Source organism: Nanorana parkeri, unplaced genomic scaffold (assembly GCF_000935625.1).
Source record: "Nanorana parkeri isolate BGI_ZX_2015 unplaced genomic scaffold, ASM93562v1 scaffold133, whole genome shotgun sequence".
NCBI lineage: Eukaryota > Metazoa > Chordata > Amphibia > Anura > Dicroglossidae > Nanorana > Nanorana parkeri.
This window is the reverse complement of record NW_017306401.1, coordinates 77,702-92,854: the sequence shown is the minus strand read 5'-3', so window position 1 is coordinate 92,854 and position 15,153 is coordinate 77,702. Positions and strand designations below refer to the sequence as shown.

General features: G+C 40.8%; 1 protein-coding gene across 1 annotated transcript in view; it reads right to left on the bottom strand.

Moving 5' to 3' along the window:
- LOC108784940 (plasma kallikrein-like) overlaps window positions 1-15,153 on the bottom strand; it is a 41,842-nt gene that overhangs the window by 21,566 nt on the left and 5,123 nt on the right. The window contains exons 4-10 of the mRNA XM_018553892.1: window positions 14,537-14,696; window positions 12,088-12,197; window positions 7,123-7,282; window positions 6,189-6,298; window positions 4,165-4,324; window positions 3,001-3,113; window positions 1,188-1,368 (exon numbers count right to left, since the gene is read on the bottom strand). Coding sequence (XP_018409394.1) covers window positions 1,188-1,368; window positions 3,001-3,113; window positions 4,165-4,324; window positions 6,189-6,298; window positions 7,123-7,282; window positions 12,088-12,197; window positions 14,537-14,696 — 994 coding nt within the window. The remainder of the gene's footprint in view (window positions 1-1,187; window positions 1,369-3,000; window positions 3,114-4,164; window positions 4,325-6,188; window positions 6,299-7,122; window positions 7,283-12,087; window positions 12,198-14,536; window positions 14,697-15,153) is intronic.

Below are 15,153 nucleotides of genomic sequence, written 5' to 3'. Positions count from 1 at the left end.
TATATATATATATATGGATAAGATCAAGGCATTGCAGTAAACCTCGTAAGTGCTATTTGCATATTCTCGGAGGTGAGTAATATATGGAAAAACATGTAATTTAAGCATAAATTATCCTAATTTAAAGGAATCTGTGAAAGAAAAGAAGGCCCAGTCATACAGTAGTAGAGAAATGTATGCAGTTGGATTACTGTTATAATACTAAAACTAATTAAAGAGAACCTGTCACTTTGTCCATATAGGTTCTTCTGTTAGGATATCCACCCACCCACTGGAAATTACCCAGTATTTTTGGGTATGGGGGATCATTGTACCTTTGCCCCTCCCAGAATGTAGTGGTTGTATTTGACAATTAGGCCTGTCTTATAAGGTAGGATAGAAGATCATTAACTAGACATGCGCACAGCATGAAACTTTGTTTCGGACAAAACGAATGAAAAATAAAACATTTTCATTTGTTTTGTTTGACGAAACAAATAATGATGTTGTTTCGGATACGGAGGCAATGAACCCTTGAATCATTTAAACAGCAGAATGCATGGTGGCCATATTAACCACCGGCGCGTTCTGTACATGCGCTCCGCCATCTTGGAGGCGGAGTGCATGACATCTCATGACGCCACGAGTGCATGGTGTCAGATAGCATCATACACATATATGGGCACCACCATTTTGATGTATGCACATGCGTATGACGCCACCTGATGCCATGCGTGCTTGGCGTCATGTGACATCATGTGACGTCATGCACTCCAGCCTACAAGATGGTGGTGCGCATGCACAGAACGATGTGGCCACCGCACGTTCTGCAAACAAATTATTATATGCCCAAATATATTTTCCATTATATTTGAGCATATAATAATTAATTAATTTGGATTCTGACGAATCAACGGAATTTAGTTGGTTTGCAAGTTCCTCCGAATGCACATATCGCTCATTAACCATGTATAATCTCTGACACTGACTGACTTGAGCTTTAGATAATTTCACTATTGCAGGTAAATTAAGAATCATACATAAACTCTATTATTAATTATCCACATTATGTATTCTACCAATAGAGAAGTATTCTGGTACACTGCACAATGGCAATCCAGCATTCCCAACAATTACTTCTCCACTTGTCAGACTGAAAGCCTGTTTATAATGTAGTTTGTACTTAATGATTAAGGAGTATTACTCACATGTGCACACAGTGGGCAGCTGTTAATATCCATTGGTTGTTGATAATAGATCCTCCACATACATGTCTGCTGTTAGACGGGTCTAGCCTGAGGTGCATGCTCACTTGCCATGGCCATTCCCCTTCAGAACTGTTTCTACCACCTACAATTCTGGTCTGAACATCAACAGGTTGTCCACATCCTGAATAAGAATGGAAAGAAAATTCAAAACTTTTTCCAATAGATTTAAAATTAAATATTTCTGTTAAACCCTCAAAAAAATTAAGGCCTTCTAAAGCCTTAATTTTTCCACCCAACATTGCTCTTCCGGAGACCTCCTGCTCTCCAGTTCCCTTCGTAAGGCCTCCCATGATTGGCTCCTGGACTTCTCTAGAGACTTTCCCATCCTTTGGAACTCCTTACCGCAACCTGTCCTTCTGTCTCCTACTCTGACTGCCTTTCGCCAATTCCTAAAGACTCCCCTCTTCAGTGAAGCCTATCCCACCTCAACCTAACCACTGCAATCACTTTCTCAAACAATTAATCCCCACACAGCTACCACCCCTTGTATCACTTGCCCCTCCCTATTAGATTGTAAGCTCTCATGGGCAGGGGCCTCCTTACCATCTTGTCTTGACTTGTTTTGTAACTGTAATGTCTTGCTTATATTGTAAAGCCCTACGCAAACTATTGGCGCTATATAAATCCTATATAATAATATTAATACATGCATACAATACAAGACCTTAGTGGAGTGGAGAAAGGTATGTGCTCTTAAAGAGGAGAAAGGAAAGTGCAATCTTTTTTTTACCTACAATGTTACAACAGTCATTATTAAACTATTTTCTAAACTGTATTATAAATAATATGTAGCCAACCTTTATGTGTGTAAACCTGGTGACCTATTATATTACAAGAGGTTAAGTGCAACGGGTTCCTTAAGCAGTGCATTTGATTAGGATATAATTATAGGAGCTGCTGTTGTCAACACGTACCATTGTAAACATTTCTTAGATCACAGACACCTATTCTAGCCTCCAAATTATCTCATAAACCCACAGTTTTCTGAAAAATGCCAACAGTACGCATCTGAGCCTGACCTGGTTGATATTTTTGATGCTTTAGTCAGCCTCAGCAATTATATGCTTTAATAAGTGTTATTAAGTGTAACAAGGACACTCCACTGTAGACCGGAGGTGCAAGTCAGATGCAGTTTATTTGCTTTCAAAACGGTAGATAACATGAAATCCAACATAAATAGCTCGCTGTAGCATATAACAGATAAGGGCTCACCGACATCTGTCTCTCTTGCAGCACTGCTGCTCCGGCCTCAATCTTTAGGGCCACTGTCTGGTTCCTCCAGACAACGGCAATAACATGCCAATCCCCTCAATATGGTTCGCAAACCCCGCAGCTCCCTGCTGCACTGGCCTCCACACTGACTCCGGGGTGGAGCTCTCCTGACTCACAGGTGGGGCCCTGAACACATCCCAGCACACACTTCATGAGGGATGTAAACAGGTGCACAATCAGGTGCTGGTCACCACCAAAGCATGGACCCAGGAATGGAGATTTCTTCCCACCCAGAGCTCTAAGAAATCTCCTGGCTCCAGGATCCCAACCTTGATCCAGAAAACCCAGAAAGAACTGAAAAGGCAGTTCTCTCCTGGTACCAGTAATGTCTTCCTGGAGCCACTCAGCCCCTCTGGCTGAGAACCCTGGGTGACTTTGAGGCCACCTAACACCGTGGTATTGCCTCACAATGCCACATAAGTTATAACTGAATCCTCTCCATCCACTCACATTCCCATGGAATATAATCATATTACATTACCTCTAACTGTTCTTGTCTTGCACAGTCTCATCGAGAATCCTGAAATCCCTCCTTTGCCATGTTCTATTGCTGTTGGTAACCCATTAGAAGACATCTTTAAATAGCATTTGCATCTTGGGGAAAAAAGATTCATAGAAACTGTTAAGACATTTTTCATATAGGAAATTAAAATTGATAAAGGTGCCCACATGGAGAGGGAATCCAAAATGCCAAATGAAATTTGATCAAATTCTTCTCTTCATTTTCCTCAAGCGCCAGAAGAATAAACTGAAGAATTAGATTGAATGCTAAGAGAAACACAAATGCGATTTTTGTTCAGACACTGATAAATGAGGGCTATGTGTTGCTTTATAGCTGAACTCCAGGCAGCAATAGGCTGATGAGGTCATCTGTCTGCTCCCTCTGCTCCATCCTCTTATAAGCATGTTCCTTTTTAGCATATTTTGATGAAATACGCCAAATTGGCTCCCAGTCCTGCACTTTTCTCTCCCCATCCTCTCCCTGAGTGTTGCTGAATGGGAATTGCAAGAGGCTAATACCATGTCAAATTCAAGAACGTGCACTAGTTTCCTTTAAATTTTAATTTAATTAATACCTTGCTATGTGTCTTTATTAAATGGACACTAAGCTCAGGATTTAAATCTTAAAAATGCATTAAAGTACCTTAACTATTAACAAAAACTTAGCTTATTTGTGTATCATTCAGCTGTAGATCCTCAAATCATCTCTGAATTTGTGCTGACACTGTCCTTCCTTCTGGAGGGTCGCTACTTTTGTTCCCCATGGTCCCTATGTCTTGTAAAGTAGCCACCGCTCCAAGCTCACTCCTGTGATAGACTATAATCTCAATACAAATTAGTAAACTAAACATGAGATTGTAGTCCATCACTGGAGTGAGCTTGGAGCGGTGGCTACTTTACAACACACACAGGCACCATGGGGAACAAATGTAGCCACCCTCCAGATGGAAGGACAGTGTCACCACCAATTCAGAGATGATTTGAGGATCTAGAGCTGAGTGATACACAAATAAGATACATTTTTGTAAGTAGTTAAAGTATTTGTATGCATTTTTAAGATTTAGTTTAGTGTCAGTCTAACTACTTGCTAATGTGCGTCTTTAATTGCCTGGAATTCAACTTTATTAAAGAAATGATTCCTTACTTTTTTCGAATGCACTCTGATTGAACCGATCTATAGGTGAAGAACTGACAACGTATGTTGTTGGTGCAGCGTTGCTGACAATCTTTTTCTCCACTGACTACTTCTACATGCAGGTCAGTGCCAGCAAAGTCTGCATTGGAAATGACTGGCAAAGGGCAAACTAGAGAGAGAGTAAAACATGTCAAATTAAAATGTATTTTTGTCAAAATGCAGCAAAAACACGGGACTTTTACTTTTTAATCTGTTTGTATATGATATAAGAACTGGTTTGTGTTTACATAAAACACTAAGGCATGTAGTGGAATAAAGATATCTGGGGCATACTAGCAGACCTGGATGCACTCCTTGCTTGGGCAACTAAGTAAATGTATGCTCTTGGGGCTAAAAACATACATGCATACTACAATCTAGGCGAGGACAACTGGTTGAGTCAATGATGGTGAATGATCTCAGTGTTTTGGTAGACCACCAACTGATGAACAGCATATAATCTCACTTGGTTTTACCATAGTGCTGCTGAAGTATAACGTTTGGCAGGTGGTACAGCAGACAGAGGCACCAACGCTACCAACTCCCTCATGTGTCACATTCTGAGGCAGTACATGCTGACTCTCTGGCAGTATTACTTGAAGCTCACTAGTTGTTTGTCCTTTTTCCCTGACATTTCTCTGGATCCCAAAAATTTGAACCCTAGGCATGGATATTCAGGGTATAATGCCTTTACCCACCCTTTTCCACATTGGGCTATTTTTGGGGATAAAGCGGGTTGAACCTCTTTCCAATAGCTGCAGGAAGAGTTTCTTCTTCCTAGAACATCTTTTTTATCAATATCAGCAACTTAGACATGCTATCCAGGCAGATGTTAGCAATATTCTTCTGAGAGGACCTATACAGCAAACATACACTTCTTAAAACCACAACAACCTGCACAGATCCAGTCAACATTATGCGCTGTCATTTTAAGCATTGCTATACCTTTAACTCTCACAAATACACATGTGTCTTTCAATAGCACCTACAACAAAATGCATACCAAGTTCATCAGAAGAGTAGAAATCAGTAGACTTGAAGTGAATGGAGCTCAACTTGCCATTCCCTTTAGCTTCAAATGGAAAGTTTCTTATAAACCAGTCTATACACTGGAGTACATTTTAGGGCAAGGCGCGTCTCTGGACCAACTGCGGGTTGTAAGGTTTCAGATTGCTTTTCTCTGGACCAAGGACCAACTGCGGGTTGTAAGGTTTCAGATCTGAATTGTATTTTTTTATCTTTTGGTTAAACTCAATGGACATGTCTTTTTTAATCTATCTAACTATGCACTACTGCATGGCAAATGCACTGGTTTAAAATACAAAAATGAAACCATGCCTTTGAAATAAATACTACAAATATTGCCATGCATTGAATACCTCAATAAAGTGCAAAGTAACCTGGCCAGACAGAGGTCTGTGGTTTTCCACCTTCTGGATACCTTCTGCAGATTTAACTCTTGCAAGTCAAGAGCTGTTAGACACATTGCTGAATGCTTCTTGTTTTCATTAAAAATAAAATGAAAAATAAATCACAGGAGCGAGCTTGGAGTGGGGGCTATTTTAAAACACGCACAGGGACCATGGGGAACAAAAGTAGCCACACTCCAGAAGGAAGGACAGTGTCAGTTTGAATTCAGAGATGATAATAGGGTACAATGCATTTTTAAGATTTAACTCCTGAGTATTGTGTCATGTTAAAGGAACTCCTGTTACTATTAGGAACAATTTAAAGCTGACTGCACCCTTAAAAGCTTCCTAAGTTTTATCTTCCCCATTAGCTGAAATACTGAAACACATTTATGCAAAATGTCACTAAAATCTTACAAGTTTCAACACAATTTTAGGGGAATTATAATGCTTTGTTTCACTCATACCTAGTAATAACCTGCAGTGAAGATTGCTTAAGTCCTTACAATGTATATAATTTAGATTTGTTTAAATCTAATCGAAGGTGGAGTTTCACTTTAAGTGATTATTTGTTTTTGTTTATACCTGAAGGTCTGGTTTTACAGGATTGGAGACTAAAGCCTGATATCGCATTGTCTTTGTTGGGTGCTTCAGTTGGTTGTCCATTTTTGGATGTCCTAATATAGCAACGATTTCTAAGAGAGCAAAGTAAATGTATATGTTAATACTCAATACATTGTACAAACATTCATTCACATGCTGATAACAGCTATCCATGTTGCTGAAACTGTGCATAGCATGCATAGCGAATGCTTGAAGATTGTCACTGTTTGCAGTGTGCTTGAGAGAGGTTCCATAAAAAACTGGGGTTCCATAAAACAAATCAATCCCAATGCTAATGGACATTGGGCTTTTCAGAACCCCCGTGGCCCAGAAATGTGTGCTTTTGTTTCACCTACCTGCCTTGCATGTATTTATTCTTTTTTATCTTTGTTCTTTGCTATCTCCCCTAGAATGGGTCTATTTCCTAGTTCTTTCGGTGCACCTTTAAATTTAAGACATTAGTGCTCTGGCCTTTTGCTGACAGCATCCTCAAAATAGGGAACCAGGGCACTCAAAAGAACACCCAAAAGTGCATGCTTGTTCTAGGTTTAGTGAAGCAAGAGTGAGAATGACAACAATGAACCTTTAAACAAAAGTCAGTAGTAATAGCTACTAAAGTGTTATCATGGAATGCTCCAACTAAACAGAATATCAGATGAAGCCCAAAATAATCCTAATCCAAAAATCTAGTTGGTACAACTAATGTTCTAATACATTGTTTGAATGTTTCTGCAACTGTTGTGAAAACAAGCTTTTGATTCCCACCTTTCAATATTTGTACTTAAATCAATAAATAGTAATAATATTGGTCAGGATCCTGTCCTGACCAATATTATTACTATTATTATTATTGACTCAGCTATAATAAAAATGTTACAGTAAGTAATAAATGTCTTCAGCTTTGAATATTACCAACCTGTTCAATGGTTCTTGCCAGTCTTTTGTTAAATATGTAAAAAATAGACAGTTTGGAAAGAATGTACAAATCTTCTGACACATGTTTACGTCAGGAGCAATCACACTTGTAAGAGTGTTTCCAAAAAATTCCCTTTTTTGAAACAAATCTCTTTGGCAACCTAAAGAACAAATACATTGGATAAAATAAACCATAATAAATCTAAATTCATTCAAAGTAATGAGACATAAACAAACATTAGAATTATAGAACTGATGTTGTGTTCCACAGAGGAATTCATTGCAGGCAGAGTTAAATTATGAACTCCAGACAAACAGTAACATACACTATTTAAATACACACTGTATATTGTATGTTCACTGTTTTACCTACTGATTGATTTGGAATACTTTTCAGCCATGATTGTGATTTACACTCTTCTGCCACACAATGCCAAGCCAGTGAGGCTACGCACCAGTGTTGTACCTACGACAAAAGGGTACTGCCACTTAGGGATCCCCACTGGTCTACACTGCTGGGCTTATTGATATGTTTCAGAGTCCAAGGTGCTGCAACTATTCAGAAACACTATGGGAAAGCATATCAATCAAGAGCGGCACAAGTGGGGTGCTGCTGGTACTCAAGCACCAGCAAAACTTCCCCCAGAACCCCCACCAGGCCCTTGTCTATACACTTCAAAGCAGCAAAAAGTGCCACTGTGGACATTACTGCTGCCAGTGTCAAAGCTGAATAACACACACAAGTCAGGCCAGGAAGAGGGGTTTGAAGTTGTCACTGAATTAGATTCCACTGAATATTAGAGTGGCAAACAATGCTTCCTCAGTCCTGACAAATATTTTTACTATTATTATTATTATTAATATTTTTATTAATATTATTATTAGAGGTGCACCGAAATGAAAATGTTAAAAACTAAATAAAAAAAATTGAGGCCTTTTTTTTTGGGGTATATTAGGGAAAAGGAGATTTAGGACACAAAGTCCTCTATCTCTTTTTCTGTGTCCCCTGCTATTAGTGAACAGGAATCCTCTATGACTGTTCCTGTTCATTCATAACATGAGGACATAGAGTGTTTACTATACCTACAACTATGAATGAACAGGGGATGATGTATATCACTTCCCATTCAGTCATAATTGAGGATATAGTTAACATACCATGTCCTCAATTATCTACAAACACTCAGCGATCACTGATCGTTGAGTGTTTGTAACTTGCTCTCCTCTCTGACACGTTGTCAAAGGAGGCTGATCAAGCGGTGTAGGGAGGAGAGCTCAGCCTCCTGTGACAGCGCGGCCTGTCTCCGCCCACACAGCGTTTTGCCGGACTGTGATAGGAGGCTGAGCGGTGTGGGAGGAGACGCCGAGCGCTCACAGCGCTCTCCTCCTGCAACACTCGGCAGCCTGTCACAGTTTCTCTCCTCCACGCTGGGACACAGAGCAGCGCCCAGCGGGGAGGAAAGAAAGCAGGGATGCGCCGATGTATCGGCAGGAAAATGGCACTTTCGGCATTATGAAACAAGTGCCAATTGCGGGCGATATATCGGTGCATCCCTAATTATTATACAGGATTTATATCGTTCCAACAGTTTTGCCAGCACTTTACAATATAAGGAAGACATTACAATTACAATACAAGTCAAGACAAGATGGTAAGCAGGGCCCCGTCCATGAGGACTTATAATCTAAAAGGGAGGAGCAAGTGATGCATGAGGAGGTAGCTGTGTGTGGATGAATTGATTGAGAATGTGATGGTTCAGTGGTTAGTTTGAGGTGGAATAGGCTTCCCTGAAGAGATGAGTCTTTAGGGATTGCCTAATGGCAATCAGAGTAGCAGAATGAAGGACAGGTTGGGGTAACGAGTTCCAAAGACTGGGAGAGACTCTAGAGAAGTCCTGGAGGTGAGCATGGGAGGAGTTGACGAGGGAGCTGGAAAGCAGGAGGTCTTTGGAAGAGCGGAGGGGACGGTTAGGGTGATACTTTGAGACATGGTTTGAGATATAGCCAGGGGCAGAGTTGTGGATGGCTTTGTAAGTGGTTGTTAATATTTTAAATTTTATCCTTTGGGTGACTGGAAGACACTGGATGGATTGGCAGAGGGGGGTTGCAGACACTGAGAGGTTGGTTAGGTAAATGAGTCTAGCAGCAGCATTTATTATAGACTGAAAGGTGGATAGCCCGTGTAGAGATAGGCCAGTGAGGAGGGAGTTGCAATAGTCAAGACGAGAGATAACAAGTGAATGGGTAAGTAGCTTTGTGGTTTCATTGGTGAGGAAGGGAAGTATTTTGGAGGTGTTACGAAGGTGAAGTCGGCAGGATTTGGATAGTGATTGGAAGATGACACCTAGCACCTTAGCATGGGGGGAGAAATGGATAGTTGTGTTATCAATCTCAAGGAAAAAGCGGGGGGCAGGTGTACAGAGTGGAGGAAATATCATGAGCTCAGTTTTACAAAGATTGATTTTTAGGAAGTGTTGTGACATCCAGACTGATATGTCAGTTATTAGATTAGTGACACGCAAGGACACTGAGGGGGTAGGTTGTGGAGTAGAAAGATATATTTGAGCGTCATCAGCATAGAGATGATATTGAAAGCCAAGTGAGGTTATTAACTGACCAATGGAGGAGGTGCAGATAGAGAAAGAAGGAGTCTAAGGACAGAGCCTTGGGGGACCCCTACAGAAAGAGGAGGGGAGGTGTTAGATTTGTAGGTGACACTAAAGGAGCTTTTAGGTAGGAGTAGAACCATGAGAGGGCAGAGTCTTGTAGGCCAAGCGAGTGGAGTTTTTTGAGGAACAGCAGGTGGCCAACAGTGTCAAAAACAGCAAAAAGGTCTAATAGCAAGAGTAAGGAGTAGTGGGCGAAAGCCAGACTGTAAGGGGTCAAGAAAGTTGTTATCAGTGAGGTGGCAGCTCAGGCGGTTGTAAATAAAGAGTTCTAGGTGTTTGGAGGTAAGTGGGAGAAAGGAGATTGGTCTCAGATTGTTAAAGTTTATAGGGTCCAGTGAGGGTTTTGGGGGGATTGAGGTGACCAGTGCATGCTTTAGATTGGAGGGAAAGATGCCAGTAGAGAGGGAAGAATTGAAAACGTGAGTAAGAGAGTGTAGGATAGAGTAAGAGGGTGAACTAAGTAGTGGTGATGGAACGGTTCTGTCAGCCTCTGATATTGGCAGGTTGTATTATTAGCCTCTAGTGTAGGTTGAATATGTATTGTCAGCCTCTTGTATCAGCCTCTTGTATCAGCAGGATGCATATTGTCAGTTTCTGCAATAGGCTGAATGGATATTATTGGTCTTTGGTATTAGCAGTATGTGTATTATCACTCTCTAGTATCAGCTGGATGTGTATTGTCAGCCTCTGGTATCAACAAGGTGTGTATTTTCAGTCTCTGATATTGGCTAGGTGTGTATTTTTAGTTGCTGGTACAGCTGGATGTGTATTGCAAGTTTATGGTATCTACAGGGTGTGTATTGTTAGACAATGGTATTGACAGGATGTGGATGTTCAGTCTTTCAGATGTAGAACTGTCACTTGGCTGAATTTAGATTGGACAGCCTGGGTTTTTTATAACTGCTCTGTGTTTCATGTCCACTATGGGCAGTGTCCACTATGGGCATTATTATAATTAAGTCCCCTATAGACCTGTCAATATCAAACAATGCATGTCCTGCTACTGATCCCTTGAAGAATAATGTATTTAACATGTTCATATGTCATAACAATATGGTTATATACAACATTCAGATAAAGGAACTCTTAATTGACTCATTGTTTTCCCTGCATGTTATTTAGCCAGTAATGTTTGTGTGGTAGGGTGTTAACAAATAATCTGTCCCTGTTGTTAAATATGCTAGGTATGCTACTGTGGTGCACATTTCTTTGTTCATCATTCAGCTTTCTTAGCCACTAGGTTGTTCATTGGGCAACCCTTATCACATTCACGTCTTCAAAACCTTTGTTAGATAAGGGGCAGTTATCACTGTAGTGATAGAAGCAGGCAATTATAACATCTCAGCAAATTCCAAACCAGACTACCTTGATTGTTACTTTAGCAAGCCTTAAAGATAATGCAGTTTAGGACACTCTAACTTACCCCTATCCCTACCCCAATCTGATCCTCCAATATAAACATGAAGCAAAAGCTATCCCAGTCCACACATTTTAAACAACAATGTACATAACAGTACATAACAAACTTATCACTGGCTTCAGAACAACAGGGCCAGCTGACTATCTGCTGTTTGCTGCTGATCAGACCATCATTAACAACTCAGTCACTTGGATACATGCTGTCTTAAGACAGTGAGAAGTGTTACATTTGCATTACTGAACAAAGGAATATTTACAGGTGCGGTTTTAAGTTGGTATCCAGACATTAAAGGGTTAATACACAGACTCAATTAGGTAGTTTACTATACAGTACATATTACTTTCAAAAAGTAATTCAGTCAGTGTAATTTTTTTACTGACAACTATACTTAGACCTCATTACATCCACAAATTTCAACCTCTCATCTACTGTATGTGCATCTACTAACAAATGAAGAAATTATTTGTTACACCTTTTGTATCATGGGTCATACATTTTCTGCAATTCCTAATATGCCATACACATTGGTCACTCACAAAAAATTAGATTTTGCTAAGAGAGATTTTGATCTCCAGTTATGGATTAACCATTGTCCTAAATAATGACATACAGTAGCCTTTGACATGTTAAATGGATTTCATGATTGCTTATAAATGAAGTTATCAGCAATAAATTGTGTCACAGGTAGTTGATCAAGGCCATAAGACACTTACAAGTTATATGTCTCTTGTCAATAAGGCATTAACATCTCCTTGGAAACCATACACTAAGTTTCCTATTCATTAATGAATATATGTCAGGTTAATTGTTCCTGCATGCTACCACCCCCATAACTACCACCGTTTAATGACATGTTTTTACATAAAATGTGAGTTACCTAGAGAAGATATTCCACAGGACTTTAATGAGAAGCCGGATATGACATTGGCTAGGTGTCTTATTTTTGTTGGTGTTCCTTTCCCAGAGTACTTTAAGTAACACATGTTTCTGGAGAAATAACACAGAATAAGGTGTGCAAGTATCCCACCATAAAAAAAAAGAAATCTACCACAAGGAGCTGTAAACATTTAATATTTAATGATAAAATGTACATTAACAAAATTAATTTAAACAAATCTAGCCCTAGAAATAACATTTATGTAAAAGGGGAACTATAATTATTTTGGCTCAGTTTTATTTTTTCCCTGTTTTATAAAATATTTATTTCACAGATAAACTTTTATCAAAGAATGCATTCCTGATACTGGTGTCACAAGAATTATAGTACTGAAACCACTGAAACTAGTATTTAAGTAAGTAAAAGAGAACATTTAGAAATGGTGTGTAGAGATTTATTTGCAGTGGACTGCCCTTTATTAGGGAGGAAATTCAATTTTGCGTTGGGGTAGAGTTTGACCTTTTAATCTTTTCATGATCACAGTTTGGGAAAATGGCAAACTGTTGAGTTTGTTTACTGATGAGCCTTAACCCAATAACCAATAATGCATTTCATGAACTGTGGTCAGGAGGCATAGCATGGGCAATAATAGAGGTTTGCAAATTTACCAGCCCCCTCTCTACTAAATGCAGCTTTCCCATCAGCTTTTTGTCAGTGTGTGTTGCAGTTGGAGTAAATAGGGACAGTAGACAGTCAAAGCAATTTCAGGTGCAGATATTAACTGTATAAACAGGGACAATAGACAGTCAGAGCAATTTCAGGCGCAGATATTAACTGTTGTACAGTGCAACATATAGAGGTATACGGTGCTTTACAGTATACAGTGGATTGCAGTGTGGTGGGCTACAAAGAGTGGCGTGTACTCCCCCCCCCCCCCAATTCTCTCTGCTGTATAGTGATCTAAATGCTGCCATATTGTTTTGCAGCTGGTATGCCCGGGGCACATGAGTCACACTGGGGCACAGATTCTCTCAGATCTTCAGGGGCAGAGCAAGAGGTGGCTAACCCCACACCATCTTGTGCCAGGAAAGGTCATTTATGGCAATGGCATCAATCCGCTGTCTGCCCTTCGACAGGAAAAGTTTACACTCATGCCTTGCCTGTCACATGTCCTCAACCTGGTGGCGCTGTGTTTCCTAGTTAGGTTTGCTGGCTTCCATGATCTCCTCTGGCAGACCAGAAGAGCGTGCTTCTACTTCATGAGGTCAAACCTAGATAATGTTTGCCTGGCTGAATTCAGCAGCAGCAAAACCTGCCTGCCAGCCACCTGATATGTGATATGTTCAAATGAATGAAATTGGCCTTGGCCATGTGCAGGACAGGCAAGTAATGACAGACAGTGGAGTTTTTTTCACCACTTCAGTGGCTCCTCATTCAGGATGTGTGTACAATCTTGTCTCCATTTAAAGAGGCAACCAGAATGGTGATCACCTACACAATCCCTTTGGTGTTCCTGCAAGAGCATACACTGCATGGTGTAAAAGACCAGGCACTGGAGGCACAGCAGCAAGAGGAAGAGGGGGACTTCCTGCTGTCTCAAGGTTTGCTTTGTCCTTTCAAAAGTGACTCCAATCCTGTGAGGTAGCAGCAGGGATAGGAGGAGTGCATGGCAGAGGGTTGGGGTGCCATGGGTGAGGAAGAGGGAGATATTGGGCAGGCTTCCAGGGGTAGTTTTTCCCCTCCCAAACTCTGGTAGTTGTTCTTGGGTGGAGTGAGATTGTTGAGGACATTGTCGTCCCCAGAGACACAGAGGGCTTGGGTTCTGTGGCTGCTGAAAATTTGCATGGATGTGCTTATTCATGTTACAGTGCATGAGGAAGGACCCAAGGATCAACGGCCATCAGCCATTACTGGTTGGCCACCATTTTGAATCCATGTTGCAGGAGTAAAATTCCAGAGCTCATCCTGCCATAAGAGAAGGAACAAAAAATGTGCCATCCAGAGGAGGTGCTGAAGGGGAACCACCTAACAACCTTTCCAGGGGGTAGTTGGATCCTCTTTCATGGACAACAAGGCTTGGATTGTCTGGCCGGTGAAACGAGAAGCAACCATGGTGGTGGCTGTCTTAGCAAGTTCTCTTCACTACACATTGCCCAGACGTGGCTGCTGGCAGAAGCTACAGTCAGTGTCTGAACCATATGATCTCCTATTATTTTGTATCAAGGGGGATGGGAACACCCTTATAACAGACTTGTCCCTTGATTTTGTGGATGTCGGGGAAGCCCAAGCTTGCCCAAGCTCAATGGAAAGAAAGAAAGAAAGAAAGAAAGAAAGAGAAAGAAAGAAAGAAAGAAAGAAAGAGAAAAAGAAAGAAAGAAAGAAAGAAAGAAAGAAAGAAAGAAAGAAAGAAAGAAAGAAAGGTACTATATAATTGCTTTATAACACTCACCGTTGTTGTGCAACATGGAATGTCTCTGAAACATATGTAAAGAACTGACAATGAATATCATTGGTACAGTGCTTCTTGCATTGCTCCATGTTTGTTACTTTGCTAGTGTTGTAGTTCGTCCCCAGCATGTCCAGTCCTGGGAAAAGCTTATCCCTGCAAGCTGTTAAAAAATACATCTTCTTGAATAATTTGGCATAAATGTGCTGAATAATTAGAAAAGAGCAAATATATTCTCATTAACCCTGACTAACACAATTCACCTGACATCGATATAGATTAGGGGTTTCAAAGTACCGGCCCGCAGGCCAATTCCGGCCCATGTGGCCCGCAGTTGGCTGACAAGTCAGGAACGCAGTCACGAACCACGTACCTGACTTGTGGGAACAGCTACACGGTTTGCATCTCTGTCTGATGCAGACCGCAAAGCTTCTCCTGGCGGTGCCAGCTCTCAGTTCCTTTTAGCCAGTGCTCTGACAACCTTTCACTGAGTGTCGGCTGAAGGGATGGATTAGCAAAGTCTGCACCGGCCAAAGGTGCAGACCATACTAATCAACCACGGGACCACCAGGGAATGCGCCTCCTTCAAGTAGGCTCTTCATTTTGTTTGCAGTGTCCAT